At 46.9% G+C, this 26691-nt stretch overlaps 1 protein-coding gene across 3 annotated transcripts; it reads right to left on the bottom strand.

The window, feature by feature from the left end:
• Nucleotides 1-21619, bottom strand: Prpsap1 (phosphoribosyl pyrophosphate synthetase associated protein 1). 3 transcript variants are annotated; one of them, XM_060386358.1, is made up of 11 exons: nucleotides 21268-21619; nucleotides 19560-19612; nucleotides 18913-18987; nucleotides 16545-16611; nucleotides 9395-9567; nucleotides 8261-8376; nucleotides 7748-7803; nucleotides 6689-6834; nucleotides 2180-2250; nucleotides 1391-1537; nucleotides 1-648 (listed from the first exon to the last, which is right to left on the bottom strand). In XM_060386358.1, exons 1-11 carry the CDS (start codon nucleotides 21435-21437, stop codon nucleotides 490-492), a joined length of 1233 nt encoding a protein of 410 aa, XP_060242341.1. In that variant the 5' UTR covers nucleotides 21438-21619; the 3' UTR covers nucleotides 1-489. The 3 variants fall into 3 exon arrangements, with proteins under 3 accessions (XP_060242341.1, XP_021517853.1, XP_060242342.1); XM_021662178.2 differs by lacking the exon at nucleotides 18913-18987 and having other exon boundaries at nucleotides 21268-21615; XM_060386359.1 differs by lacking the exons at nucleotides 18913-18987; nucleotides 21268-21619 and adding an exon at nucleotides 20893-20983.
• Between the last annotated feature and the right edge of the window lie 5072 nt (nucleotides 21620-26691).

Genomic DNA, 26691 nt, shown 5'->3' with positions numbered 1-26691 from the left:
TGGAAGACACTAGAGACAAACTTTTATTTGCAACTTCTAAGCAACACAGCTCTGAGGGACAGAGTGCTACTCTCTCATTTGACTAGCTCAATGAGAGCAGACATGGATTCACTGTTCAATGGCAGTAGGCCCAGCAGTTTCTGAAAATGACTCTCTTGAACTTGTCTAGGGAGAGGACAACTGCATACAACAGTGCCAGGCCACTCAGCTCCCTGAGCAAGTCCAACAGCTCAGCTGCCTGCCCCAGGGCAGATGCTACTCAACACTGTTAGCATGGGGACTGCCTGTCGTCCCACTTCCACCTCAGTACGACTTCCAATGTCTGCTTAGGATTAAGGAACAAGGCTGATGATGCGGAATGAAGCCACGTATCCACTAGCTGTCTTCTTGCCTATCTTAGCGCCTCCTCCAGCTTGTAGAGACTTGCTAACTGCAGCCTATTTCCAGGCTGACACACTGCTGCAGACCCAGAATCAAGGCAGCTCCATGCTAGTCGTCGACTGTGATGTTCCGGAAGAGGTAAGCCATGGACTCGCCATTATGGATTCTCCGAATTGCCTCAGAAAGAATCAAGCTGATGTCCACGGTCTTTATCTTGGGGCACTGCAGTTTCTGAAGCTCGTGAGGGACCGTGTTCGTCACCACCACCTAGTTACAAAGCAATGGAGAATACACAGTCAGTCACTCATGTGTGCCAGGGAACGGCTATTCAAAAAAGCAGAGCCAACATTTAATTTAATGCCCACAGTTCCTTAGTGATGCTGGGGCTGAACACGTCACACAGGCCAGGTGAGTGCACCAGCGCTGAGCTATGGCCCTGGTTTTCACTTTGAGAAAGGGTCTTCCCCCCAACCCCCAAGACAGGGTTTCTCTGCATAGCCTTGGCTGTCCTGGACTTCCTTCGTAGACCAGGCTGGCCTCAAACTCACAGTGATCTGCTTGCCTCTACCTCCCCCGCTCGGGTATTACAGGTGTGTGCCAGGGTCTTATATGTAACCTAGAATGGGGCTCAACTGTAATTCATTTCTCAAATGCTGGAATTACAAGCATGAAATCTGTCTCTAAAATCTGCCAAAGCAGATTTTAGAAACCGAGCAAGCATGACTCAGAACTTAAGTCTTAGGAATGTCCAGCCCCATTCAAAACTTAACTGTCATCAGGGAAGAATTCCCAGGGAAGAAGTACCAAATGTGACTCTAACTTCAAGATGAAGATCTGAAACAAACCTTGATGCAAACCCTCCACACATCTGCCTGAGCAAGGCTGCTAAGCAGAAAGTACCGTCACACAGGTATGCACCCAGCCAGAGCTGAGGCAGCATAATACTTAGTCACTACAGCAGCAACCTGGGCTCAAGCTGACTGCTCTAAGCCCTTTAAAGCAGACAGACCTCATCAATGGAGGACTCTTCAATCAGCCGGGGGGCTTCAGCAGACAGGATGCCGTGTGTGGCCATGACATAGATCTTGTAAGCACCTCTTTCCTTCAGGATCTCTGCAGCAGCTACAAAGCTCTCCACGTCGTCTATAATGTCATCCTGCAAGGAGAGGCAGTTTCAACTCCTCTCTACCCGACACACCCCTCTTGGCTCTTCAGCGCTGTGAGAAAACATGCCTGGCTGAAATCTGAACAAGGGATAGCAAGAGAGGCGCCCCTGTGGGATGAGTGTCAGCAGCGGCAGTGAGGCTCTCTAGTCGGGTATGTGTGGCAGCTTAAGCCTCATAATGACTGTCAGGGCAGCTTCCTTCCTTCGAACTCCAGCCAGCTAGCATGCTATTACTTTGTCCCAAGAGAGGGTGACATGAAAGGAAGAGAGAAATAAAGGAACTGCTGCTGCTGTGACCTAATGCAGCAAGGGCAGCCAGCACACCAATGCAAAGCTAGGCTGCACTGGGACACTTGTTCCCACTGCTGACAACTGGAAAGGCTCATCTTCAGCATGTAAGGAGGACCAAGGGAGCTGGTATGAAAGGACCCAGAACCCCTAAGATGAAGGTCATGATGTTGAATTTACATTTGTAAGCTATACATTAAGTTCCGTTCACTTATGTAAAAAAATCCAGGACTTTCTTAAAGGAGGCTGAGAAAGGAAGGGCAGTGGATCCTCAGACATCCACAGAGACCCACACTGACTGAGCCAGCAGCGTCAACTCTGTGCATGAACGATGGGTCACCATACCACTATAATTGCAATTCGTCCCCCGACGTCTCCGACCACTGTTATTGGTGGCTTCTCTTTCGCCATCATCACTAGCAAAACAAATCACAAGACCCAGTTAGTCGGGTAACTGGATAAATGTAACCACAACCTTGTGGCAGTTACAAAAGACTAATCGACCTAACAGATCCCTCAAGAGTCAGAGCTGGCTGGAGCAACATAGCTCGCAGAAACACGAGGCAAGATGGAAAAGTGATTTCAAATTGTTTAGTAGCTAAGTAAGGAAAAATAAAAAGGGAGGAGTCAGAGGGGAAGGAGTTGTTCCTGCCCAGGACCTGGCTTCCACCCCCAGCACTGTGGTTTACAACCACCCATAACCCTAGCTCCAGTGGAATCTGCTCACTCTTGATCTCTAAGAGCACCAGGCTGGCATGTGGTGTACATACCGACATATGCAAAACCCTCACGCACAGAAAATAATAAGTTAAATACAGGGTAAATTTGATATTTTCTTTCCATCACTATATGGGGTAATTCTGAACATTCTCCTTTTCTCTCGGGTAAGACTGGCTACACCTGAAGAACTGATCCCTGTGTCAAGGCCACCACAGTGCACAGCACAGGTGGGAAAATGTTAAGAGCAGAGAGGAGCCCGCAGCAGAGAAGCAGGCCTGTCAGTGTGGCCTGGCCAGCTGACAAATGTAGACCAACTGCCCTGCTAAAGCCCACGTGGGCAGATGGTCCAATCACGAGGTGGCCAGCCTCACTTTCTAAGAACCTAATTCAGACACTGCAACCTTAGTTTTACATATTTGCTCTACACAGATCATCATCTCCTCAAACGGAGGATCCCAGGCTACAGGACCGACCAAGGAGAAATCCACCTGAGAGCAGCTGGCGTGTAACACACACAGAGTGCTCACCCAGCACGCCAGTTTTGGATTCCATGTCAAGTACAACAGAGCAACTGTGCTGCACACCATACGGGTAAACTGCCACATGCGGTCTGAACTCACTGAAAAGCTAGCTCTGGGAGCCTGGCTGTCCTCACCCTACACCATTTCAGAGCCAAGAATGCTCCTATCCACATAGTCTCCAAGGTCTGGGGATGAAGTACCCCCCCAACTGTGTGATAGGGAGGGAACACAAAACAAACAAAAAACAGGTTAGGAGTAAGAACACTGCGCCCTCAAGAACAGCAAGGTGGTGAACCATCTGCAAAGGCCACTAGTCTATCTCATGGTATAAAACCGCCTGCAGTGGGAAAGAGATGCAGGAAGCCAGCCATGGAGAGAACGCTCCACCTGAATTCAAGCTGATACCTCAAAATCTATTTCTGCTGGACGGCGTGAGCATCCAATCTAATGCTGCGTGCTCTCTGTTCTTTTACTTGGACACAGCACCAGAGAGACTCTGCTTTGTCCCAGACTTCCCATGGAAAACTAGCTGGCTACATTGATTGTTTATCTGTTGTCTATCTAACAATTGCTATTTATTCTTTTAATCTGGCTTGCCACTTATTTATTTAGTTTTTCAAGGCAGCGTACTTTGTGTAGCCCTGGATTAGTACATGCTTAAAGAAAGATTTGTCTTCTTCGTTTGCTTTGGTTTTGGGCTCCATATATATATATATATATATATATTTTTTTTTTTTAAGTCATTCAAAACTGAAAATATGGCTGAGACACCATTCTCCAGGCACCAGTGCACATCAACCAAGGCTGGTGATGTAACTCAGCTGGCAGAATGCTTGCCTAGCAAGTCTAACACCCTTGGTTTGATTCCCCAGCACCACATAAAACTGGGCATGGCAGCACAAACACCATCCTGATTCCAGTACTCTGGAAGATGAAGCAGCAGGAATTCAAAGTCACCTTCAATTATATAGTCAGTTTGAGGCCAGCCTGGGCTACATGAGACCCTGTTTCAAACAACAAACAATATAAGCTCCCCACAATGGAGCTGGAGAGATGGCTCAGAGGTTACGAGCACTGGTTGTTCCTCCAAAGGTCCTGATTTCAGTTCCCAGCAACCACACGGTAGTTCATAACCATCTACCGTGAGATCTGGTATTGTCTTCTGGCAAGCAGGCAGAATGCTGTATAAATAATAAACAATACATGATAAATCTTTAAAAAAAAAACCAAAAAGAAAAAGAAAATCTCCCCGCAAAAGCTAAGTACCCTATACCCTACTCTTCCTGAAACCTTTACTACTGGGAAGTACCTTTTTTTTTTTTTTAACATTTATTTATTTGGGTGTTTTACGTCTTCATGTACAGATGCATGCCAGAAGAGGGCACCAGATCTCACTATAGATGGCTGTGAGCCACCATGTGGGTGCTGGAAATTAAACTCAGGACCTTTGGAGGAGCAGCTAGTGCTCTTAACCTCTGAGCCATCCCTCCAGCTCCCTGGGAAGTACTTCTTAAGAGCAGTAGTAAACTCTGGTAGGAGACAGGAAACAATAAAACTCTAGGTAATTTACAGCTCAGTCATCAACAACCAGGTCAGCTGACCTTACCCACAGGCACTGGCATCCACTCGAAATAAGAGTCAGCCCACTGAGCTGGAGTCTTAGACCACTTTCTGGTCCTATTTTAATACAGATTTCTTCATTTCCCATCAGAATCAGGGCGATCTCTTGAATTTGGGCGGTCACGAGTGCTCTGTGCACAGATTAGTTCATGGTGACAGATGATAACAGACCCAGCACTCAAGAGGTGGAGGCAGGAGGATTGAGAATTTCAGGCCAGCCTGGGCACACATCAAGGCCCTGTCTCAACAGAACTCAGCTCTAGTTTGGTCATGTGAGGTGGTGTGAACTTGTAGCTACGTAGGAGGTCAAGACAAGTGTACTTCTGTTCAAAAATCTAAGATCAGGTAGGCAACACTTTAGGACGACATCTTAGAAAAGAGAGTGGGGGTAAAGGGAGTGGCCGGAAATTCGGGTCAGTGCTAAAAATGCTTACTGTGCAGTCATGAGCTTGGATTCCAGCACTGACATTACGTGCTCACAGATGCCTATAACCAACCTCAGCTCCAAGGGAGCTGTCACCCTCTTTTGGCCTCTGCAAGCAAGCACACAAGCATGAGCTTGCTCCCCGCCCCCATCCCTCCTCCCTGGGGAAAAAGGAGGCCAGGTGTGGTGTTGCATGCAGTAATCCTAGCACTTATTAGGAGGCTGACGCAGTAGAATCTCAAGTCCAGCCTAGGCTGCAAAGTAAGAGTGTCTCAAGACCAGCAGGCGAGACCATCTGTCAGCAACCATGACTGGGTCAGGTGAGAACTCCCCATAGAGGCTAATTTTGACTTGAGGTGGGAATTTACAGTACACTACTGACAAAAAAAAAAAAGCAACTTTCCTGGTAGGAAGCCTGCCAGACACCACCTTAACCAAGAGGACGAAATCAGCCTCTCCAGCAATGAGACACACCATGTGTTTCCGGGAGCACTCCTGCCAAATACTCACATTTGAATCTGAGCATAAAGACATAAACAAGTCCCAATTAATGGACAGTCTACAAGAAACTTGCTTGTGCTGCTCCACTTTATCGAGGTCATCAGAGACAAAGACTGGAGGAGCCATTCTGGATTAAATAAAGGCTACAGAAATGCCAACTGAATACAATGTGCAGCCACAGGGTAGGCCCTGGGCCAAAAAAAGACAAAGTTTTTCTCTTGTGCCACCGGACACTGGTGAAGTGACAAGGCCTGAGGACTAGATAACGGTCCTTCCGGGGCAGTCCTGAGTGAGAATCCCACTGCTTCATTTGCACACTGACGTATTTAGGAATAAAGGAGCCTCAGACCCACAGCCCAGGCTCAAATCGTATAAAATACTACAACAGTGTTAGATCTGGAGACTCAAGCTGTACTCTTTTTTTACAGCTAAATTCAGTGTCCAGTACCAAAAACTCTAAAACTACAAAATTCTCAAAAAAAAAAAAAAAAAAAAAAAAGTAAAATTAAAAACACACAACACTAGAGGTGAAAGTGAAGCAAGAGAAATGAATAGATGAAGAGACTGCCTGCACTTGAGCCAGGGGCCCCGAATCAACTGTAATGTATTTCTTCTCCCAGTTAATCTCTGTTTCTGAGGCAGAGCGAAGAGGAAGACTTTTGAAAAAGAGAATCTCTCCCCACTAAACACCTTAAGCCTCTCTGCTACACAATGCGTGTCAGTGTACTCAGTGTTTGTGGAAGGGAAATGCTTGCCCATCGGGGTAAGAGCAGCAAGTCAGTCGGGTATCAGTTCAGGAGCTACCCTACTAAAATGGTAGAGGTGCCTGATGGCCAGCGCCCATGTCACCAAGGACAAGCAAAGGCTGTGGACTCCACACCACCGCATACACTCAAAAGCTCGGTCCCACACACTGTGCAAATGTGTGCTGGAGCACCTACCTCTCCTTCTGTGAAATCCTACCCCATTATTTGCCTTTACTATACACACCAAGCTCCTAACTCTTAGCCATCCACACTATTCAAAACGGTCTTCCATTTACAAGCAAAGGCACAGAGCCAATCTTACAGGGCAGCTCCAGGCCTGGGTGGACGGTAGCATTCTTGACCATGGGGGGTGAGTGTCGACCATCATCCATGTCCAGCTCTGTGCACTGAGCTTCTCCGTGGATCACAGCCAGCCCCAGCCGCAGTCTCTCAGCATAGGACTGAGCCCTGTGAGGAAGACAATGATTGGCAGTGGTGACAATGATGGGAAGAATGTCTAGAAGTGCCAGTCTAGTAATCACAAGACAAGACCACATTCAATCTCTAAGGGGTACACAAAGAATGATTTCTATAAACCAGGCCGGGAGATAAAACACCTCACGGGCTACTGTTAAGAGTCTAGATAATAATCTGCAGTTTCTCTCCCCAGTATTTTTTTTTTTTAATGTGCATTGGTGTTTTGCTTGTGTGTACATCTGTGTGAGGGTGTCTGATCCCCTGGAACTGGAGTTACACAGTTGTGAGCTTCCATGTGGTGCTGGGAATTGAAGCAGGGTCTTCTGGAAAAGCAGCCCATGCTCTTAACCTCCGTGTCATCTCTCCAGCCTCTCTCCCCAATATTCTATAAAGTTATTTCCAGAACTTTGTTCAAAACGATGTTTCAGAATCAATGCCAGGCTGGAGACATGGCTTAGTTAGTAGAGCTCGTCAGGGATTAACGAGGCTCTGGGTTTGATTCCCAGCACTACATAAACAGCGTACAGTGGTTCTCTAATTGCAGCATTTGAGAGGTAGAATTTCCAGGTCATCCTCAGCTATGACAGGAGCCTGAAAGCAGCCTAGGATACATGATGATACAGTCTGCAAAAAACCAAACAAGATCACTGCCTAAAAGGGTTCACAGTCTGTTTTCCTGAAAACTTGAAGTATCCCATTTCCTTCCAGAGGAAACTGAGTAACAGTGTGGATGGCACCCATGATGTCTGGAGCATAGAGATGAAGCTGCTGAGGAGATGTGACAACGAGGTGGGAAAACGAACCCACGAGCTCTGACTGGCCACTTTATGAGAGCCCTGGGTTCCCAGACTAACTCTGGCTTCAGATACAGCCACAGGGGATTAGAAATGCTTGGTGTATTTACCTTTTTGCAGCATCAGGAGACTTAGCTACAATGACTGCATTTCTGTAATTTGGAATCTAGATTTGGAGGAAAAATAAGAAAACACTGAAGCATTATTAAAAAAAAAAAAGGAAAAAGAAAAAAAAAGAAAAAGAAAAAGAAAACCACCTAAGTCTGGATGCAAGTCTAAGACTTTCTTCTAATAATCCACACTACAACCAAATGTGCTGGCGTTCATGTGGATACTTTCATCATCATCAACTCATCTCTGTAAACACACTGATATATCAAGGTAACAGAACTGTTAAAACTTTCATTCTAGAAAACATAAGCATAAAAGTACTTAGAAGGAAATATACTTTTAACACCTCTGAAAACACGGCCCTGAGACTAGACGCTGAGCCTATCTGGCGACAGGCACCGAGCCTCAGGGAGAGCTCTTGGGATGTGCCTTCCCATACTGAAATCTGATGCCAGGGAAAAACTAAATAGCATCTCTTTGAGGACATGGGAGGTCTGCCGGTGGCTCCTCACTTCTTCCTGGATATACTGAAGCAGGAAAGGTGAGGCTCTAAGGTTGTCCACGGGAAAGCTGAAAAAGCCTTGTATTTCCTTTTGGTGAAGATCCATAGTGATAATGTGAGTTAAACCTGAAATTTTAAAACAAAAAATTACAAAGTTCTCCCCTACAAGTTAATGGCCACAGTGGCATGGGACACAAACTAGATGCTCAACTCCTGCTTCCTACCAGAGAACCGAAGGCAGGGGCACTGTGAACTAGGGACACAAATCTACTGTTAGTCTTAATGAACAGCATGGAGTGAAGAGCATCCAGCCTAAGCCAAGGAGCCAAGGATGAAGAACCACAGTTGCAAGGGGCATGTTTTCTGTACTATCATCACTGCGGTCAAGAGAAGTCAGACAGAAGTCAAGACAGAGTATATATCAAGTGGTAGTAGGAATAATACAGAAGGGCCTTCATCAAAAAATATAAAACAAATTGCCAGACTATGGCTACCTCGAAAAGAAATAGAAGCAAAGTAACGTGAGAGACTCACAGAACAGTGTAAGACCCTGAGGCTTCCAATGATTCCCTCTGTGATGGAAGAATGTGTAAGAATATCTCAGGGACATCAATAAATAAACCGCAGGTGTTCAGAGGTCACCAATCTCCCAGAGCAAAGAACTCTTAATAGATGTCAGCACAGGGACATCTGAGTCCCTGGACAGACACTGAGGTTACTCCACCTATTTCACAGGCCAGGAAACACACACTGCTCTACACAGGGAGTAAAGAACACTAACAGAAAAATCAAGAACAACTGATGCACCTGACTCAGGCAAACACGTCAGGCCTGGAGCCTGAGCGGTCACAAGAATGACAAGCCTGCCAGTTAAACTGTAGATGACAAGATGATGGCAAAGTGGCGCAACAAAAACAGATGGAGAAGGTGCTGAAGCAGTTTCCCTCTAGACACAGAGCAGACACTACGAATGTAATACCTCAGCTCATGTACCCCTTCCCAACAATGTAAAAGGAAACAAGATGGCACTAGTGAACAGCAAGTCAAGAGACAGGTCCCAAACCAGATACTGAGGTGGAACCTGACCTGCAGTGGGAGAGACTACAGCTAATGCTGGGACCCCAGGGCTTCCACTCACACTCACCAGCTTTGGCCAGCATGGACGCCAAGAGCTTGCACACGATGGAGCCCCTCTTCCTCATCTTGCTCTGCTTGCTGTAGGGGAAGTAGGGGATCACGCCGATGATATTCCTGGCACAGGCAGTCTTCAGTGCGTACGCCATAATCAGCAACTCCATCACGGCCGTATTCACATCTCTAAAACAGTAAAACTTGTATCTTGGAGTAAAACCTACGTATTAACAACCAGGAAAGCCCTCAGCTTCAGCCTCTTAGCGGTTCACCACCCCACGGCCTGTGCTGGCCCCTCATGCGCTCAGGGAAGTGCAGTAACTGCTCTTTGAGCTGGGTCAGGTATACTGCTCGGTGGTGATCACTTAAACTCACAGCTCTATCCCTCACTCTCTTCCACGTCAGCAACCATAGTTACTTGACACTTGCTGGCTCGCAGCAGGGATTCAGTCGTAGGCCTTAGCTGTAATTAACAAAGATGAGAAGGAAGCATGGTCTGAGAGCATCGGAGGAAGGCAGTCCCTGTGGATCAGATGCTATTCTGCAGAGGTGATAGACCTTTCTGGAAGATCTCAAGCTCTTGCCCTCACCTCTGTGGGGCCACCAGGCTCTCCAGGGGCAGCTCTGGAGCACACAGGTTGGAGGGAGGCTGCCTTACTAAAGCGTCACCACATCGCCCAGCAAAGCCAAATGAGGCCATTTAATCTGCAAGACAGCCCAGGCTATTCCTCGGGCTCTTCTCCCTTCCTGAAACAGGGTCTTTCCACATGGCCAGGCAGGCTTGGGACCCACTGTGTCACCCAGGCTGGCTGTCTCTCTTGAAAGCCTTCTCTCTGGGATCCAGCAGCTGCAAGGACTCCCTCTAACTGACAGCTTTATTCTTCAACATTAAATTCATGAAACTCCCATGTCTCAAAGTACTGCCTAGTATTTGTTAGAAATGAGATCATCACAACTTCAAGAGACTAGTGAAAGCAAAGCAGCTTTTAACATAAAATTCTGAATCTGAGCCAGGCGTGGTGTGCACACTTCAATTCCAGCATTGGGAGGCAGAGGGAGAAAGATTTCTGTGAGCTGGAGGCCAGCCTGGTCTACACAGAGTGTTCCTCGACAACCAGGGATACATGTTGAAACCCTGTCTCCAAAAAAAAAAAAAAAAAAGAAAGAGGAAAAAAACCCAATCAAACAAACAACAAACAGTGTGGGAAGAATCCTTTCTCCAGCTGTGGACAGCTGCTTGCCTAGAAGCTGCTTTGTTATAACGAGTATCCAGTGAGAACATGTGTTAGCCTTGAAGCAGAAAAAAGCAGGACGGTTTGCCAAGTTTCTTTAACTTATCTGTGAGACCTTGGACCATGTCTGCCATACAGGAATGTGGTCTTTGAAAACAAGTTTGACCGTCCTTGTACTGAGGTGAACTGTTTTGCTTTGTCTTTAAAAAGGAGCTGTGGATTAAACTTGGTGCTTTCAGTACTGAGTGATCGCCTACCTGAAACTATCCTAAATTTTCTGTCTCTTTCTTTTAACCTGTAATTTCTCAATCCCCACTCTCTTTGTCATGTCCTAAATTACCAACTATTTTGGTTCCATCAAAATAGAATGAAAACAAGGGACACAGGCATATAAAGAGGGGATTTTTTCAATTGGCTGGGACTTGCTCCCTCCCCAGATTTCCCATCCTATTTTCTGGATGCAAAGTCATAACTAATAAATAATTTGGGACCTGAAACTAGCCTACCCCCCATCTTTGACCCTGGGCTCAGTAGTCATATAGCAGATGACCTGTAACTTTCTGAGTTCTGAGATAAGCAGGTACCAAGCTGAGAAAGACGCAGAGTGCTCTCTGTAACTCCCATAAAGTATCAAGCACACCTCACAGTGACAACAACCCAAAACAACCTATTTATTTATGTATGTATTTTATGTACATGAGTGCGCTGTCTGCATGCAGGCCAGAAGAGGGCACCAGATTTCACTATGGATGGCTGTGAGCCACCATGTGTTGCTGTGAACTGAACTCAGGACCTCTGGAAGAGCAGCCAGTGCTCTTAACCTCTGAGCCATCTCTCCAGACCCTAACAATCTATTTCTTATATCTGTAATGGTTATATCATAACCACTGTAGAAATCTTTGATTAAAAAACATTTCTCTGAGCCTGACATGGTGGCACAGGCCTGTAATACCAAAATTTGGAGAGGCAGAGCCAGGCAGTTCTCTGTGAGTTTGAAGCCAGCTTGGTCTAAACAGTAAGTCCAGGGATAGCCAAGGCTACAGAAAACCCTGTCTCAAAAACTGCACACCTTTAATCCCAGCACTCGGGAAGTAGAGACAGATGGATCTCTGAGTTTCCCACCAGCCTTATCTCAAAAAACCAAAAGCCAAAACAACAACAACAAAAAACCCAAAAACCATCTCTCTGGCTCAGCAGTAATAGTGTGTACTGTCCTTGCAGAAGAAAGACCCTGGTGAGGTTTCCAGCACCCAAGTCCCCAGAAGACCCACTGCGCTGTCTGCTCTGAGGGCACCTGCACACACACAGCCACAATCTGACACAAAACAAAGCAGGTCTCTCAGAGCCCAGGCAAAACTGACTTAGGGCTCCTCATCGCAACAACCTGTGTTGCATCTGGACCCTGGGTAAGTCCGTCCCTCCCCTGCCCGTTATTTCTTTCCTCTGAGGTAAGCTGGAGCGTTTGTCTTCTTCCTGTTTCCAAAGTAATGCTGCTGGCGTCTGCCACCCAGGGTCAGAAGACAGTCTTCTGTACCATCAACATAAAGTAATCACTTTCAATGCACCTGGGTATTCCTAACACTGGGTCAACTTTAGTTCAACTTTAGTCAACTTTAGTCAACTATTTATGGAGCAACCTGAGTTCATCACTGGGTAAGGCTGAGGACAAATAGCAAATGGGCAGCTCAGAAGGCCAGAACACACTGAGGTTACTCTTGCCATAGTCATTTACCCCAAGCAGCATACATAATTTTGGTAGCAATGTTCCTCATCCAGAAATACAGCTATATACTTCTATTTGCCTTGTGAGCTTGAGTGTTGAGCTGGATGCATACACATCACCTGAAGGCTGCACCTAGGTTCAACACCACACATCCCACATTCTATACACATTTACTGTGTGGCCTCACACCAGACCTCAGCGCCAAAAACACATGTCCAGTGGAGTTAATTAAGCAGTGTCTGGAAGGAAAGCTACTCAGTTTTAGCTGGCCTTGTTTTGGCACACTTTATACACAACTGCCTGATGCCGTGGATTCTGCAGAGCCCATTCAGGGGAAGAAGGGCCAGACAGTAACAAACTCAAGAGATTCTGATTTTAGGATTTACCAGTTTCCTACAGAGATTTAACATTCCATTTTTTTCTCTTCCCAGTAACCTACACCAAAGACTTCAATACCCACAGCCAAGGATGGTGATATCAGCACACTTTTAATCCCAGCTCTCAGGAGGCAGAAAAAGGTGTATTTCTGTGAGTTTGAGGGCAGCCCAGTCTACATAGCAAGCTCCAGGCAGCCAACACTATTACCCTATCTCAAAGACAAAACAAAAATACAACATCCTCCAGCCCTTACCCTCTGCTGGTCAGGACGGTGACAATGGGGCCTTTGTCATGCTGGCTTTATCCACTATTAAGATATCAGACACACTGGACACAGGCAGTTGTTTTGTGGCTAGCAGGATTTAGAGGACTTGGCTGGAGGCCTCTTCTTTGTCTGTTAAAAATGTTTCAAGTTTGCTCTGCTGTCTCTTATAGTCATTACTGAAAAGCTTAACTATTTCACCAACAGTTTTTCTTTCTTTAGAGTAATTTATTCTGCACTAGACTGCTCTGACTGCCCCATCATTTTCAACAAACAAAAATTAATGTGAGATAGGAAAATAAGATACAATCAATACACATGTTAAACTGGTTGGACTTGTAAAATCCTGGGACATAGTACTCCAACAACTGATTGTCTACAGCAAACAGCACTAAGTGGATTCCACTTAGTTTTTTAAATCTTTATTGTGTGTGTGTGTGTGTATGTGTGTGTATTTAAACAGACACGTACATGTTATAATAGGCATGTAGAGAAACAGTATGCAGGTTCTAAAGACTACTGTCAGGCCTGGTAAAAGGTACCTTTTCTCACTGGGCCATCTTGGCCCCTACATGATATTTTTAAAAAGACCCAATCCATCATTCTGAGTTCAAGGCCAGCCTGGTCTACAAAGTTCCAGGACAGCCAGGGCAAAACAAACAAACAAAAGAAAAAGACAGAAAGAGAACAACCTGAGCTACAGTAAAAATTTCAGGCTGAAGAGATGGCTTAATAGTTGAGCCAGGGGACCCACACAGCAGCTCACAACTGCTATAACTCCAGTTCAGGGGATCCAATATCCTCTCCCGGCATCAGTGGGCACTAGGCACACAGATATGCATGTAAGCAAAAACACCTCTAAATAACAACTAATAATAGTGATGATTTTAAATATATATATTTTTTATTTTTTTAAATTTTATTGTTTTATTACAGTTTATTCACTTTGTATCTGAGCTGTAGCTCCCTTCCTAGTTTCCTCCCAATCCTATCCTCCTTCCCTCATCTCCTCCCATGTCCCTCCCCAAGTCCACTGATAGGGGAGGTCCTTTTCCCCTAGTCTATCAGGTCTCATCAGGACTGGTTGCATTGTCTTCCTCTGTGGCCTGGTAAGCCTGCACCCCCCCTCAAGGGGAGGTGATCAAAGAGCAAGCCACTGAGTTCATGTGAAAATTGATGCAAAAATACTCAACAAAATACTCGCAAACCGAATCCAAGAACACATTAAATATATATATTAACCAAAATTACTTTTTGAGTCAGTATGGGAGCACATGCCTGAAATTGGGAGGATCACTTTTTTGTTTGTTATTTGTTTTGTTTTTTTTTAGACGGGGCCCCACTTCCACTGTCCTGGAATTCACTATGTAGACCGCTGGCCTTAGCCTCCTGAGTGCTGGGGGGAAGGCGTGAGTCACCACACACAAACACACAAATTAAAAGTCTTGTTGGACACAGTGGCACACACCTAATCCCGGCACTCTGGAAGGCAGAGGCAGATGGGTCTCTGTGAGTTTGAGGCCAGCCTGGTCTACAAAACAAGTCCAGACTACAAAGAGAAACCCTGTCTCAAGAAACCAAGAAAAGAAAGAAGAAAAGAACTGGTAACTAGTGCACACCTTTAATCCCAGCACTTAGAAAGCAGGAACAGGCCGATCTCTGAGTTCAAGGTCAGCCTGGTATAAAGAATGAATTCCAGGACAGCCTGGGCTACACAAAGAAACTTTGTCCTGAAAAAGAAAAAAAAAAAAAAAAAAGAAAGAAAGAAAAATAAATGCATTGGAATAGTCTAGTAGGTCACATGTTGGACCTAAATCACCAGGGTCTCTACCCTTAGCTCCTCCCCTCAAGCCTCAAGAACAACTCTGAAAATCAATAGACGGAACAAAAGTACCCAGAAGAGTTGCTCATGGCTGGCACAATAGTCATCCCCAAAGAAGGCAGCACGTGTTTTCCTGGAGCAGGGAAAACTACAGCAGAAACTCCAATTCCAGCTTCTACTGTAGCTGCATGCTTAGCGTTCCCAAGCTCTCCTCAATAAGCCTTTCTGAGACATGTACCCTCTTCTATCACAAAGCTAATCATGGAAGCCAAGCAACTCTGCCACCTGGTCCTGTCTTTGGACTTAGACCTCTGTATCCGGAAAAGGACTGCTGGTGAAAAAGCTGGTCCCTCTGGGACTGAAATACTGAGGCTCTGTTCTCCACCCTCAGACAAGAGCCACAGAATCAGGGAGTCTAACATAGCTGCTAAGAGCTTAGGGTTTCATGAAAATTGTTTTTATCTTCTAAGGAACTCTAACATTAAGAGAGAAAAAAGATGACAACACTCATTGCAAACTTCCCTCTGCTCACTGCTGAAGAATAAACTGAGTCTACATGGCTACTCTGGGGCCTCCTAGAGTGCTTCCTTATTACATGCTCTTAAAGCTGAGGCCCAAGAAAAGAAAAGCTTCCAATCACATGCTGTCTGAACAAAGGCCTGCGCGAACAAGCTAGGTGAGTGTCTCAGGGAAGACATTTCCAGGCAGAGGAGATGGAAGAACACACTCTGGGTGGGCTGTTACTAACTCTGCAAAGTTCAAAGTCAGCTGTCTAGTGGGGACTGGCAAAGGCAGTTAGAAAACCAGGCAATATGAGGGACATACGCAAAACACACACGCTAAGAGGTTCCTTAAAAATGCACAGAACAGCATCAAACCCAGCAGACAAAAGAAAAATAACAAAGGGCACTGCATATAGGAAGCGACCTGTTAAGACAGTCCTGGGCCTGTAACACCTGTAACAAATGCTCAATAAGACTGCAAAGTGCTCCCTAAATTTAAGTTACACTGTCCAATTGGTAAAGGAGGAAAAGTAAAGGAATGCACAATTCATTTCCCCGTGGATTCTCAGCAAGCCCCTCAGGTCCTCTCTTAATTTTTGGACAAGGCTAGGAACTGAACCCAAGACTTTGCACATTCAAGTGAGTAACTCCACCACTGACGTATTTCCCTTTCTTTCTTCCTTCTAAAGTGCACTTCAGGCCCAGCGAGTAAAGACATCTGCTAACCCTGATGACACTTTAGATCCATCCCTACGACTCATGGTAGCAGGAGAGAACCCCGCCAAGCTCTCTCCTCTCCTCACGTGCGTGGTGCATATCCCCCACAATAAATAAATGTATTAAAAAAAAAGGAAGGGGGTTTGTTTTGTTTTTTTGTTCTCAAGACAATGTCTCTTTGTCTTGTGCAGCCCTAGCTGGCCTGGAACTTGCTATGTAAACCAGGCTGGCCTCCAACTCACAGAGACCTGCCTGTCTGTCTCCTGAGTGCTAGATGAGTGGTGTGTGCTACCATGTCTGGCATTTCTTTAACTTTTTGAGGCAGGTCTCACTAAGTCGCCCAGTCTGGCTGGAAGTGGTTCTGTAGCCCTCGCAGACCTTGACCTAATCCTTCTTCTGCCTCAAGCCGAATAAAGTCATAATTTGAATTGAAACAACAAAAATCAACCTACTTAAGGTCACATAAGAAGATAACCAATCACCTCAGAAGTGTCTGGGAAGAAAACCAGGTGGCGGCATCTCTTACCTGGGTATTGTCTGTATAATGAAAATATCTTGGCCACGAACAGACTCTTTGATTTCAACTCTTGTTTCTGGGGGAAAAAAAAGTGTTCAAGTTTTAAGAAAACAGCTCATGATATAGTAAACAGACAACAGCTGGAATAAAGAGGAATCTAAACAGTCCCACCTGGTATAATCCAAGTCTTAACTAAAACACTGATAAAGTAATCAGGCTGGGGGTAAAAAAACAAAATCAACAAATGTGTCAAACAATCCAAAAAATCCCCCAAGCTGTCACCAAAATGAAGACACAAACAGACACTGAACAAAGAGTCTGGAATAAATAAATAACCTGAAGCTTAACATCCCTGTTAGCCTTTCAACAAATGCAGCAGCGTCCCAAGTCAGGCCCTGTGCTGGGTCCAATGAAGACAATCTCAGCCTCAGTATGCCACAGACAAGTCATGAGGAGAAGGGCAAGAACAGCAGCCTCACAGGAAGCTGGCAGCACAGTGAGGGAGCAGCGCACTGGAAGATGTAGGGGCTGTTTGCCAAGCAGCCGTGGTCACTCAGACCACTTGGGAGGTTATGAGAAAGAGATGCAGAGGTAAAAAGGCCAACCACACAGAGCTCTGGGTTTTCGTCTTAGATATGACAGGAGAGCAAAGCCAGGGGATGGGGAAGGGGTTGCTGGCTACTGTGAGAAGAAAACTATGGCAGTGCAGGAGTGGCAACATGAAGACAGTGGAAAAGCACAGGTTGACTTAAGTTGTATTGCTAAGTCAGCAAGCTCCTGATGTGCTGGATGCAACTGAAGACCAGGGGGTGGGTGAGTGGGCGGAAGCAGCTCCCAAGAGCCCGTTTGACTGCTGAACAACTATGCTCTGGCTTGTGGCAGAATAAGAGTAGGCATCTTGGTCTAGAATCTGAAATCCAAAGTATTTCCAAGCCTGAAACCTTCAGAGCACTGATGACAATCAATGTTCTGGAGTCTAGAGCATTTCAGATTTAAATTCATAACCAACAGTCTATGCAAATGTTCCTAAATCTGGAACACTTCTAGTCCCGGCTTTTCAGGTAGAGTACACTCAACCTGCGGAAGGGGACAGCCTCAGATGGAAATACGTGCCTTTTAGTGGGCAGGTCAGCAGTGAGCTTTTCCTGGTATGCACCAAGTGAGACCCTGGATTCAGTCCCTAGAACCAGTCCCTCATCACTCCCTAAAAAGTACTTTCATAGAAATAAGGGACAAAGCTGGGCATGGTTGCACACAGCTGTAATCCCAGCACTCAGGGAGGCAGAGGCAGGTGGATCTCTGTGAGTTTGAGGCCAGCCTGGTCTACAAAAGTGAGTCTAGGACAGCCAAGACTACACAAAGAAACCCTGTCTTGAAAAACAACAAGAAAAGAATAAGGGAATAGAAGAGGCTAGACAGAAGGTTGCTGACACTTGGAACATTTCCAATGCCTTGATTCCAGAAACACTCGTGCATGTCTACCCCTGTCTGTCCGTCACCATCAAGTGTCTTCTCAATCACTTTCACTGCATATTCTGAGACAGCTTCTTTCACTAAACTCAGCTCTCCAATCCTCCTTCACTGGTTGGCCTGTGAGCTCCAGGGATCACCTGTATCTGCCCTCCAGAGCTAAGATTACAGACACACAGCAAACACTGACTGAGCCATCTTCCCATCTCCACCTGCCCCCACCCCAAGAGGACTTGCACTCATTATTCCCAGTACCAAACTGTTCATGCTAGCATTCAGTGACCTAAGTAAGACATATTTACCAAACATTCTACAGATCTCTTCTTTACTCATGCTAACAACAGGATATGTGCATCAGTGTGGAAAACAGAGACACCAAAGAGGGCAACACAGAATCTAAAGAGAGGTAAAGACTAAGGAAGACCTCTAATGCTTGAAAGGAAGCCTCTGTGTTAAATGCACACACATGCACTCGAACACAGTTGGCTCTCTCTCTCTCTCTCTCTCTCTCTTTTTTAAGATATTAAGATATCTATCTATCTATCTATCTACCTATCTATCTATCATGTATACAATTGTGTGCCTGCAAATTGCAAGAGGTCACCAGATCTCATTATGGACGGTTGTGAGCTTCCATGTGGTTGCTCGGAATTGAACTCAAGAGCTCTAGAAGAGCAGCCAGCATACTTAACCTCCGAGCCGTCTCTCGGTCTCAGTCACACAGCGGCTCTTATGTATAACCTCAGCACCTCTGTTGACCATGCAGAGCAGCCGGGACGAGACCCTGCTTCAACAAAAGAAAAGAACGGACTCCCCAAGGCGGTCCGCTGACCTCCACATATGCTCCCAACACACATGCATACCACACACATAAAACAATAGAAATTAGAGTACTATATGCTTGTACCAGCTTTTGAGGCATGATGGTGCCACATGGCTAAGCCAAGAAGGATCCCAAGTTCCAGGCCAGGACAGTTGAGTTCTAACGGGGCCAAAGAAACAAAGCAAAAGCATATTAAAAAAAAAAAAATGCCTGCAATGGTAGTGCATGCCTTTTATCTCAGCACTTGGGAGGCAGAGGCAGGTGGACTCTGAGTTTGAGGCCAGCTTGGTCTATAAAGTCAGTTTCAGAACAGACAAGACTACACAGAAAAACTCTGTCTGAAGAAGGGGGGGGCAGTCAGCCATCGAGCTAGGCATGATAGTACATGCCCATAATCCTAGGACATGGAAGGCTAAATAAAGCAGGTAGATAAGGAATTCAAAATCAAAATCACCCTCAGCTACAAAACAGGTTCCAAACCAGCAAGATGGCACTTGCTATAAAGCCTGATGGCCTGAGATTGATCCCTTGATGCACACAGAGTAGAAAGAGGGAACCATCTCCCATGTGGTATAACTAGAGATGCAGAAGCAGGTTGATCAGGAGTTTGAAGTCTGGATGGAGCCAGGGAGACAAAGCGGGAGGGTCCAGCGTTTCAAGCAGCCTAATTTTCCCAAGATGCTACTGCAGCAGCAGCAAATCCTAAACAAAAAACACAGCTTTTAACTTACCTCCATTGGGTTCCTGATAGACAACAGATTTCCCCAATTCGGCACCAAGACGCCTATTACACAAACAAAAGGGGGAGGGGCATACAGTTAATTAACCCAGAATTCTGGAAGCTGAGGCATAAAGATTGCTGTAAGGTGAAGGCCAGCCTGGGCTACATAGTGAGTACCATGCCAGCCAAGACTATATAGCAAGATCCTAACTTCCTTTAAGAAAAAGAAAAGAAAAGCTGGTGTGGAGGCGCACGCCTTTGATCTCAGCGATTGGGAGGAAGAGGCAGAGGCAGGTGGATCTCTGGGTTTGAGGCCAGCCTGGTTTATAAAGAAAATTCCAGGAGAGCCAGGGCTACACAGAAATACCCTACCTCAAAGAAAGAAATAGAAAAGAGATCACCGAGTCAGATACCACAAACTCAACCTATAAAATAGATGATGCATTTATATTTATTATTATAGGAAACTTTTCATAGCCTTCTGAAGAATTAGCATAACAAAAAAGGCAAAACCACTGTGATAGTGCCCTCCTCTACTAGAGCTTTCTCAAGGCAAGGTCACGCACGATAAATCCGACCCAATATAAACAAACTCATGTTTAAAATGACTCTAGTTGGCCCCCACAAGAAAAACAAATAATCAGGGATTAGAAATAGAAACCAGGCCCAGAATGCAGAGCTGTTTGCCTGTACTCTCCTAAACTCACTTCAAAGTCCAACTGATAACAAAACAGGTGAAGCTACAAATTTAAAACAAGTGGAGCTACAAATTTCTGAAATATGAAAATGACTAAATGTTCAAAGTCAAGCCATTTAAGCCTGGAGTCCAAATGCTGGAATCAGAGAGCCTAAGGCCAGAAGATCACACCACTTAGTCTGGCCTGGGCCACTGAGATCTTATCTCAGGAAACAAAATCCAAGGCTGGGTGTGGTAACGCAAACTTTAATCCCAGTATTTCCACGACAGAAGCAGGCAGGTCTCTAAGAGTTCAAGACCAGTCCGGTCTGCTTAGTAAGCCGGGGCCCACGGTGGAATTTGTCTCATAAAGAGAAAACAAAGGCCAATGAATAACAAGTTAAGCAACATATGAACAAACATTAAAGGGGAGGACAAGTGATGCATTTTGTTACATATTACCAAAAAGTTTATTTTAAAAGGAGTCCCACGGTTCTTTACTCCCGGGCTCTAGTTTTCTCCAAAAGAGAAAAGGGGCTTTTTCGTAGACAGATATCAGCCGGTCACTGGGTGGACCTGCTCTACGGGATTCATCTCCATTATCTCCCACCAGGCTCAGGCAAGTAAGGTTAAAAAAAAAAAAAAAAAAAAAAATCGCGTCGCTCACCCCGTGTAAAGAGAGGCAAGCTTCGGAAGACGTCTCAGGGCCCCAGGGTCCCCCGAAGTCAGAAGCTAACATTCACACGAGCACACCCCCCTAGGCAAAGGCCATGTTTTTTCTTTTTCGTACAGCTTGCTCCTACATACTTGTAACCACGGCTCCCCTCTCCCTGACCTCCCCACGTCTCGCTAGGGAGGCCGGGCATGGCGACGGTCAAACAAGAGGGCAACTCTAAGAGCAGGATCTCTGAGGGGTCAAGAGCGCCCCACGGCCCCGGGATGGGAGCGCTCGGTTCTCCAGGAGCAGGCCCGCGGCTTCTGCTCCCGGGCGCGGAGGTGGGGTGCGGGGAGCGGCGCCGGGCCACCCCGGGGATGCGCTTACTCCGTGATGCGCTTGGCCAGCTCCGTGCAGGCGGCCGTGGAGTTGGCCGAGAAGACTCGGTAGCCGGTGCGGGCGGCGTTCATGGCCGGCGAGGCGGCGGGGCGGACCCGCGGGACGCGGACAGCGGAGCACGCGGACAGCGGGGGCAGCAGCAGCAGCTTCCTGGGCATCCTCCGGCCCGAGGCTTGGGGACGGCCGGACGCGGGCGCAGCCGTGACGACCACAGCTGCGACCGGCGGGCCGGGGCGGGCGCAGAGGGACCCACGCAGGAAGGCGGAGGCGTGAGCACCCTCACGCCGCTGCCCAGGGGCGTCTCGACCGCCTCAGAACCGCCTCACGGCCGGCCGCGCCCCTCCGCGACATCGAGTGGCGGGGCTAGAGCGTCCTTGCCTGGCGCGTCCCCGCCGTCGCCATCTTGGAAGAGGGCGGAGAGGTAGCCGTCGCCCCGAGAGCCTGTTCTGACAGAGGCTCCAACTGGTTCGAGTATCCACTTGACTTTGAGTCTCTCGGGAGAGACAGGCATTTTACGTTCGCGATCATGGGTGCGACCACAGTTAGAAGTTCTAGGTGTTCGCAAATTTCCGGCCAGGAGCAAAGATGGCGGCCGTAGGGCCCGGAGACGATCTAGCCTCGCGCATCTATGATAGATAAGTACAGCCAGTACGCCCGCGCATGCTGGGATTTATTTGAAAAGTGATCAACGGTCTTTTCGCGCCTGTTTCCGGCAATAAAACCAAAATGCTCGGGATCGTTATCTTGAGGGTGTTCCCTAAACTCTGCCCATGGGTCTGCTGGGGAGGCAAGGCTACAGGGACATGCCAAAGGCATCCCGCCGACTTTTGTTCTCAGTTCTCAATCACAGCAGCCCCCTGGCTCCCCACAGAGAGAGCCACCCGCCCGCCCCAACCTCAGCGAGCCGCTCTGCCCGCAGGAGTACGACATCTGTACACACAGATAGCTTCAGCTTCCGTCTACATTTGTGTAAAAGGCCGAACAGAGGTGAAGCCATCTAAAGAGACATTGCTGTCTCTCGATCTGACTAGCAGACTGTTTGAAAAACGGAATCTGTTTCCTACGAAGTTGAGGTTCTAGTCCTTTTTCCCCCCTTCCCACTCTTTAAGGCATAGCATCCCTTCTCTATCCTCCTGTTCTGTCAGTGTTATCCAAGGACCACACACCACCCGCAACAACACAAGGGTAGTGCTCCAATGTCTTGCAAGGGTTGACCGATTGCTGCTACTTAATCTTATGCAAGGAAGACACTGAAAAACCACATTCCTGACCCTAGCAAGCACAGGAAAGCTTGCCTCTTTCCTTGTTTTTGTGAAGCCCCATCTCCGTTACCAAAGCTGTCACGCCTCTCCTTGTGGTGAGCTCCTCCCCCATTAAATCTCCGCCTGCATTTCAAATTCTTTGGATGTTCTACCCCCCATTCCCTCCCCCCACTCCCCGCTTGAGACCTGTCTTCCTGTGTAGCCCAGGGTGACTCAATTTCTGCCTAAGCCTACCCACTGCTGAAATTGGATTGTCGGGATCACTGGTATGAACCAGTAACACAAACAGTGGGGTCTCATTTCAGTTGTCACAGTGTGTTTAATCTCATGCTGTGACAAAAAACCTGAGGAAAACAAAGGGGAGGGTGTGTGTGTGTGTTTAAGCTCCTGGTAGCACCAGTTTCAGTCTAGAATGGACTGGATCCATTGCTTCAGGTTTAAGCCAAAATGGAATATCTTAATAGCGGAAGTGTACAATAAGGGCTCCTTGTTAGGAGGTATTTTTTAAATGCCACATACAACAGATCTGATATAACAGAGATTTCTTGGATAGAGGTAGAGAGAGGAAAAGAGAGAGAGAGAGATGGTAGGGGGTCCTCAGGAGAGAAACTGAGGCAGAGAGAGTCCAAGAGAAGAGAGAGAGCCAGGTGGTGGTGGTGCACACCTTTGATCTCAGCATTTGGGAGACAGAAGCAAGTGGATCTCTCTTGTCAGTTCAAGGCGAGCCTGATCTACAGAGAGAGAGAGTTCCAGGACAGCCAAGGCTACACAGAGAAACCCTGTCTTGAAAAACAAAACAAAAAAGAGTTAAAACAAACTTTCCTACAGAAAAACCAAACTGTTTTCCTTTACTCTCATGCCAAAATCTATATAGATTTCAGTGACCTCAAAGGGGGGGTGCCCTCTACTCAACAGTAATTAGTCCTGTAGGTGACGCCCACTTTGTGTTCCTCCTCTCTTTTGAGGGGTGTGGTGGTGATGGTGGGGAGTCAAGGCTGGCCTATGTATCTGAGGATGGGCTTGAACTCTCATCCTTCTACCTCCACATCTCGAGTGCTGCAATCACAGGCATGTGTCACACCCAGTTTATGCTGAGGACTGAACCCAGGCAAACACTCTACCAAGTGAGCTAAGTCCCCTATCTCCCTTCCCCACCCACTCTCCTCCTACCTCAGTGTAATAAAGTAATTTGGAAGCCTGAATCTTACCAGAGAGGGCCAAGGTTAAACTGTAACAGGAAGGCCCATAATATGAGAGGGGGTTTCAGAGCATGTGGGAGCCTTTTTTTCTCATGGGGAGCAGGGAAGTAGGCTCTCTATTCCACAAGGCACGCAGGAATCCAATGAGTAGAAGCCTCACCATCCTCAGCTGCTGGGCTGAAAGCATTCCTACCTTCCCTCTCCCTTTCACAGGGAGAAGTTACCCAGGTGACCCTCCTTGACTGACATTAACATTTCCACCCTGCTGGGCAGTGGTGGTGCACTCCTTTAATCCCAGCACTCAGGAGACATAGGCAGAATCTCTGAATTTGAGGCCAGCCTGGTCTACAAAGCGAGTTCCAAAACAGGCAGGACTACAGAGAAACCCTGTCTCTGTCTTGAATAAACCAAACCAAACAAAAAACAATAAAAACAGAAAACAAAAACTCCATCCCAGGGTCAGCCTACAAGCGAAGAAAGTACCATCTCTACTGTAACCACTGAATTCCTGGGGAGGAGAGCTCAGCTAGTCACCCTGTCATGGCCCGTACTGGCCATTAAAGGGCTCATCTCCAGGATAGGTCTAGCAGCAGTCCCCAGATGCCTCAGGCTGGCTGTTGGTCATTGTCCGCAGACCAAAAGTCTTTGTCCTCAAGTTCAGATGTTGAGGCCTGCCAGGTAATGGCTTTAAGCTTTGGGGAGTAATTGAGAATAGATTTTTGTTTTGGTTTTGTTTTTCCGAGACAGGATTTTCTGTGTAGCTTGGTTGTCCTGGACTTGCTTTGTAGATCAGGCTGGCCTCGAACTCACAAAGATCTGCCTGCCTCTGCCTCCCAGAGTGCTGGGATTACAGACATTGTCACCAAGTCTGGCCTGAGAATAGATAGGAGTAGAGCCCCAACAAGGGGCTTCACTGAAAAGATGAAAAGACACCAGAGTGTCCCATTTCTCGGGCATGTGGGGACACAGTCGCCACATAGGCAGCCGCCTGACACTGAGAAAAAGAGAGATAACCGCTCCTTACCAGAATCAACCACGCTGGTTCCCCATGGGACTGCCAGCTTCAAGAACTATGGAAGATGGCCAGACATGGTGGCACACATCTTCGTTCTCAGTGTTCAGCAGGCAGAAGCAGAGGCAGAGGCAGACAGATCTCCTTGATTCAAGGCTACCCTGGACTATACAGTGAGACCTCCTCTTCCTCCCTCCCAAAAAAATGGAGGTCGGAGGACAACTTACAGGAGCTCTTTTCTTTTCTTCCACCATGTGCATCCTGGAGATTGAGCTGGGTTGTCAGGCGTGGGAGAGAGTGGTGTTAGCAGCTGCACCATCTCACTGGCCCTAAGACTGCTCTTTGTTGGCTCTGCTACGCAGTTCCCCCAGCACTGTCCCCTGACGGGGCAACCATACAAGGTCTTCCCTGGGAAGAGAAGTCACTGAACAGCTTGCATCTTAATGTGCAGATAAGGTTTCAGGCCCGAGGAACATCTGCTCAATTCAGCCATTGAAAAATTTAGACACATCCATGGATGCCCCCAAGAGAACAGGATGGTTACCTAAATAAAAAATTATCCTTTCAGACCCAGGCACACTTGGCAGCCACAAAAATTTTCCTTTTTAAAGGATCATGGAACACTCGAAGACACGAGTGTAATATAACGCTGCATAAACAAAGAGCAAAATGACCTTATTTAGAAAGAAGCTGAGCCTTCCTTCCTGCATGTCGTCTTGAGGCAGAGAGGGCACTCAGGGACATGTCCCGGGGACCTGAGAGTCCCTTAAGAGGTTCTTATTATTGAATCAAGGCCTCACTTCACAAAGGCGAGACGCTGGAGTGTCCCTGGGTGCCCCAGCCGTGGTGAGAGGGTAGTTTTTCCAGGCTGTAGAATGGTGCAGTCTGGCAAGTGGTTGGTATAGCCACTGCCTGGGGCCTCTCGGAAAAATGGGGGATCATTTTCCCGAGGCTCAGGAAAGGGGGAAGCCGCAGGACTCCTTTTAATTATGAGCCTAGCCTTGCACGGCTGTGCCATCTCTCCAGCCCACTCTGGGCCTCTTTTCAGCACAGATCCTGGCTTGTGGGAACTTGAAGTCAGGTCTAATCTTAAGTAAAGTTTATGGCAGTTGTTGCTGCATTAGAGTGCCCAAGACTGGAGAAAATAAATGTGTTAGGGACCTTCCTGGGAAAAGGAGTTTCAAAAGAGGCCAGATTTAAAACGTAACACAGCAGTGAGCTTTGCGTCCCTGGCTGGCCTGAAACGTTCTCTGTAGATCAGACTGGCCTCCATCCCCCAAGTGCAGGGACTGATGACACCACACCCACTACTGTCAGAGAGTCTCTATCGAGAAGCTGACCCCACAGATAGTCATCAGTTGCAACTATGTTAATTGTTATGTTGCCGGGAGCTGTGCCTCCGGCTCGCCTTTGAGGGATTATCTTAATTACGTTGATTGATGTAGGAAGGCTCTTCTTTTAAAATTTGAAGTGTGTGAATGTGTGTTCTGTACATGTTATAATAATGATGATTAATATGCCACTGCAACATATTGGGTATAAAGGAGGTTTATTGTGGGAAAGGGGAATGGGGATGACGGAGAGAGACATTTATTCTGTAATATTTCCTGGAGGCCGTTGTTTGGAGAGCTAACTTTGTTTTCTGCCAGGTGCACATTCTGTGATATTTCCTGGTACCTGAGTTCAGCTCTTGGTCAAGATGGCTCCTTATTTCAAAATGGAGTCACCCAGGCTAACTTAAACTCTTCACATGCATTCACTCCCCACCCCACCCCCGCAGCCTCCTCTCCCACCCCTTCCTCAGCATGGTGAGCAGTTTACTTTGCTACGCTGCGCAGCATATTCACTTATATCTGCAATGGTCCTGATTCGGACACTTCAGCTGCTGGGGCCCTGGAACATTTATGATTAATGTTGCAAAAGACTGGCCCCTGGCCCA

Source organism: Meriones unguiculatus, chromosome 7, assembly GCF_030254825.1.
Source record: "Meriones unguiculatus strain TT.TT164.6M chromosome 7, Bangor_MerUng_6.1, whole genome shotgun sequence".
Lineage (NCBI taxonomy): Eukaryota > Metazoa > Chordata > Mammalia > Rodentia > Muridae > Meriones > Meriones unguiculatus.
The sequence above is the reverse complement of the archived record's forward strand: the minus strand, read 5'-3'. Positions and strand labels throughout refer to the sequence as shown.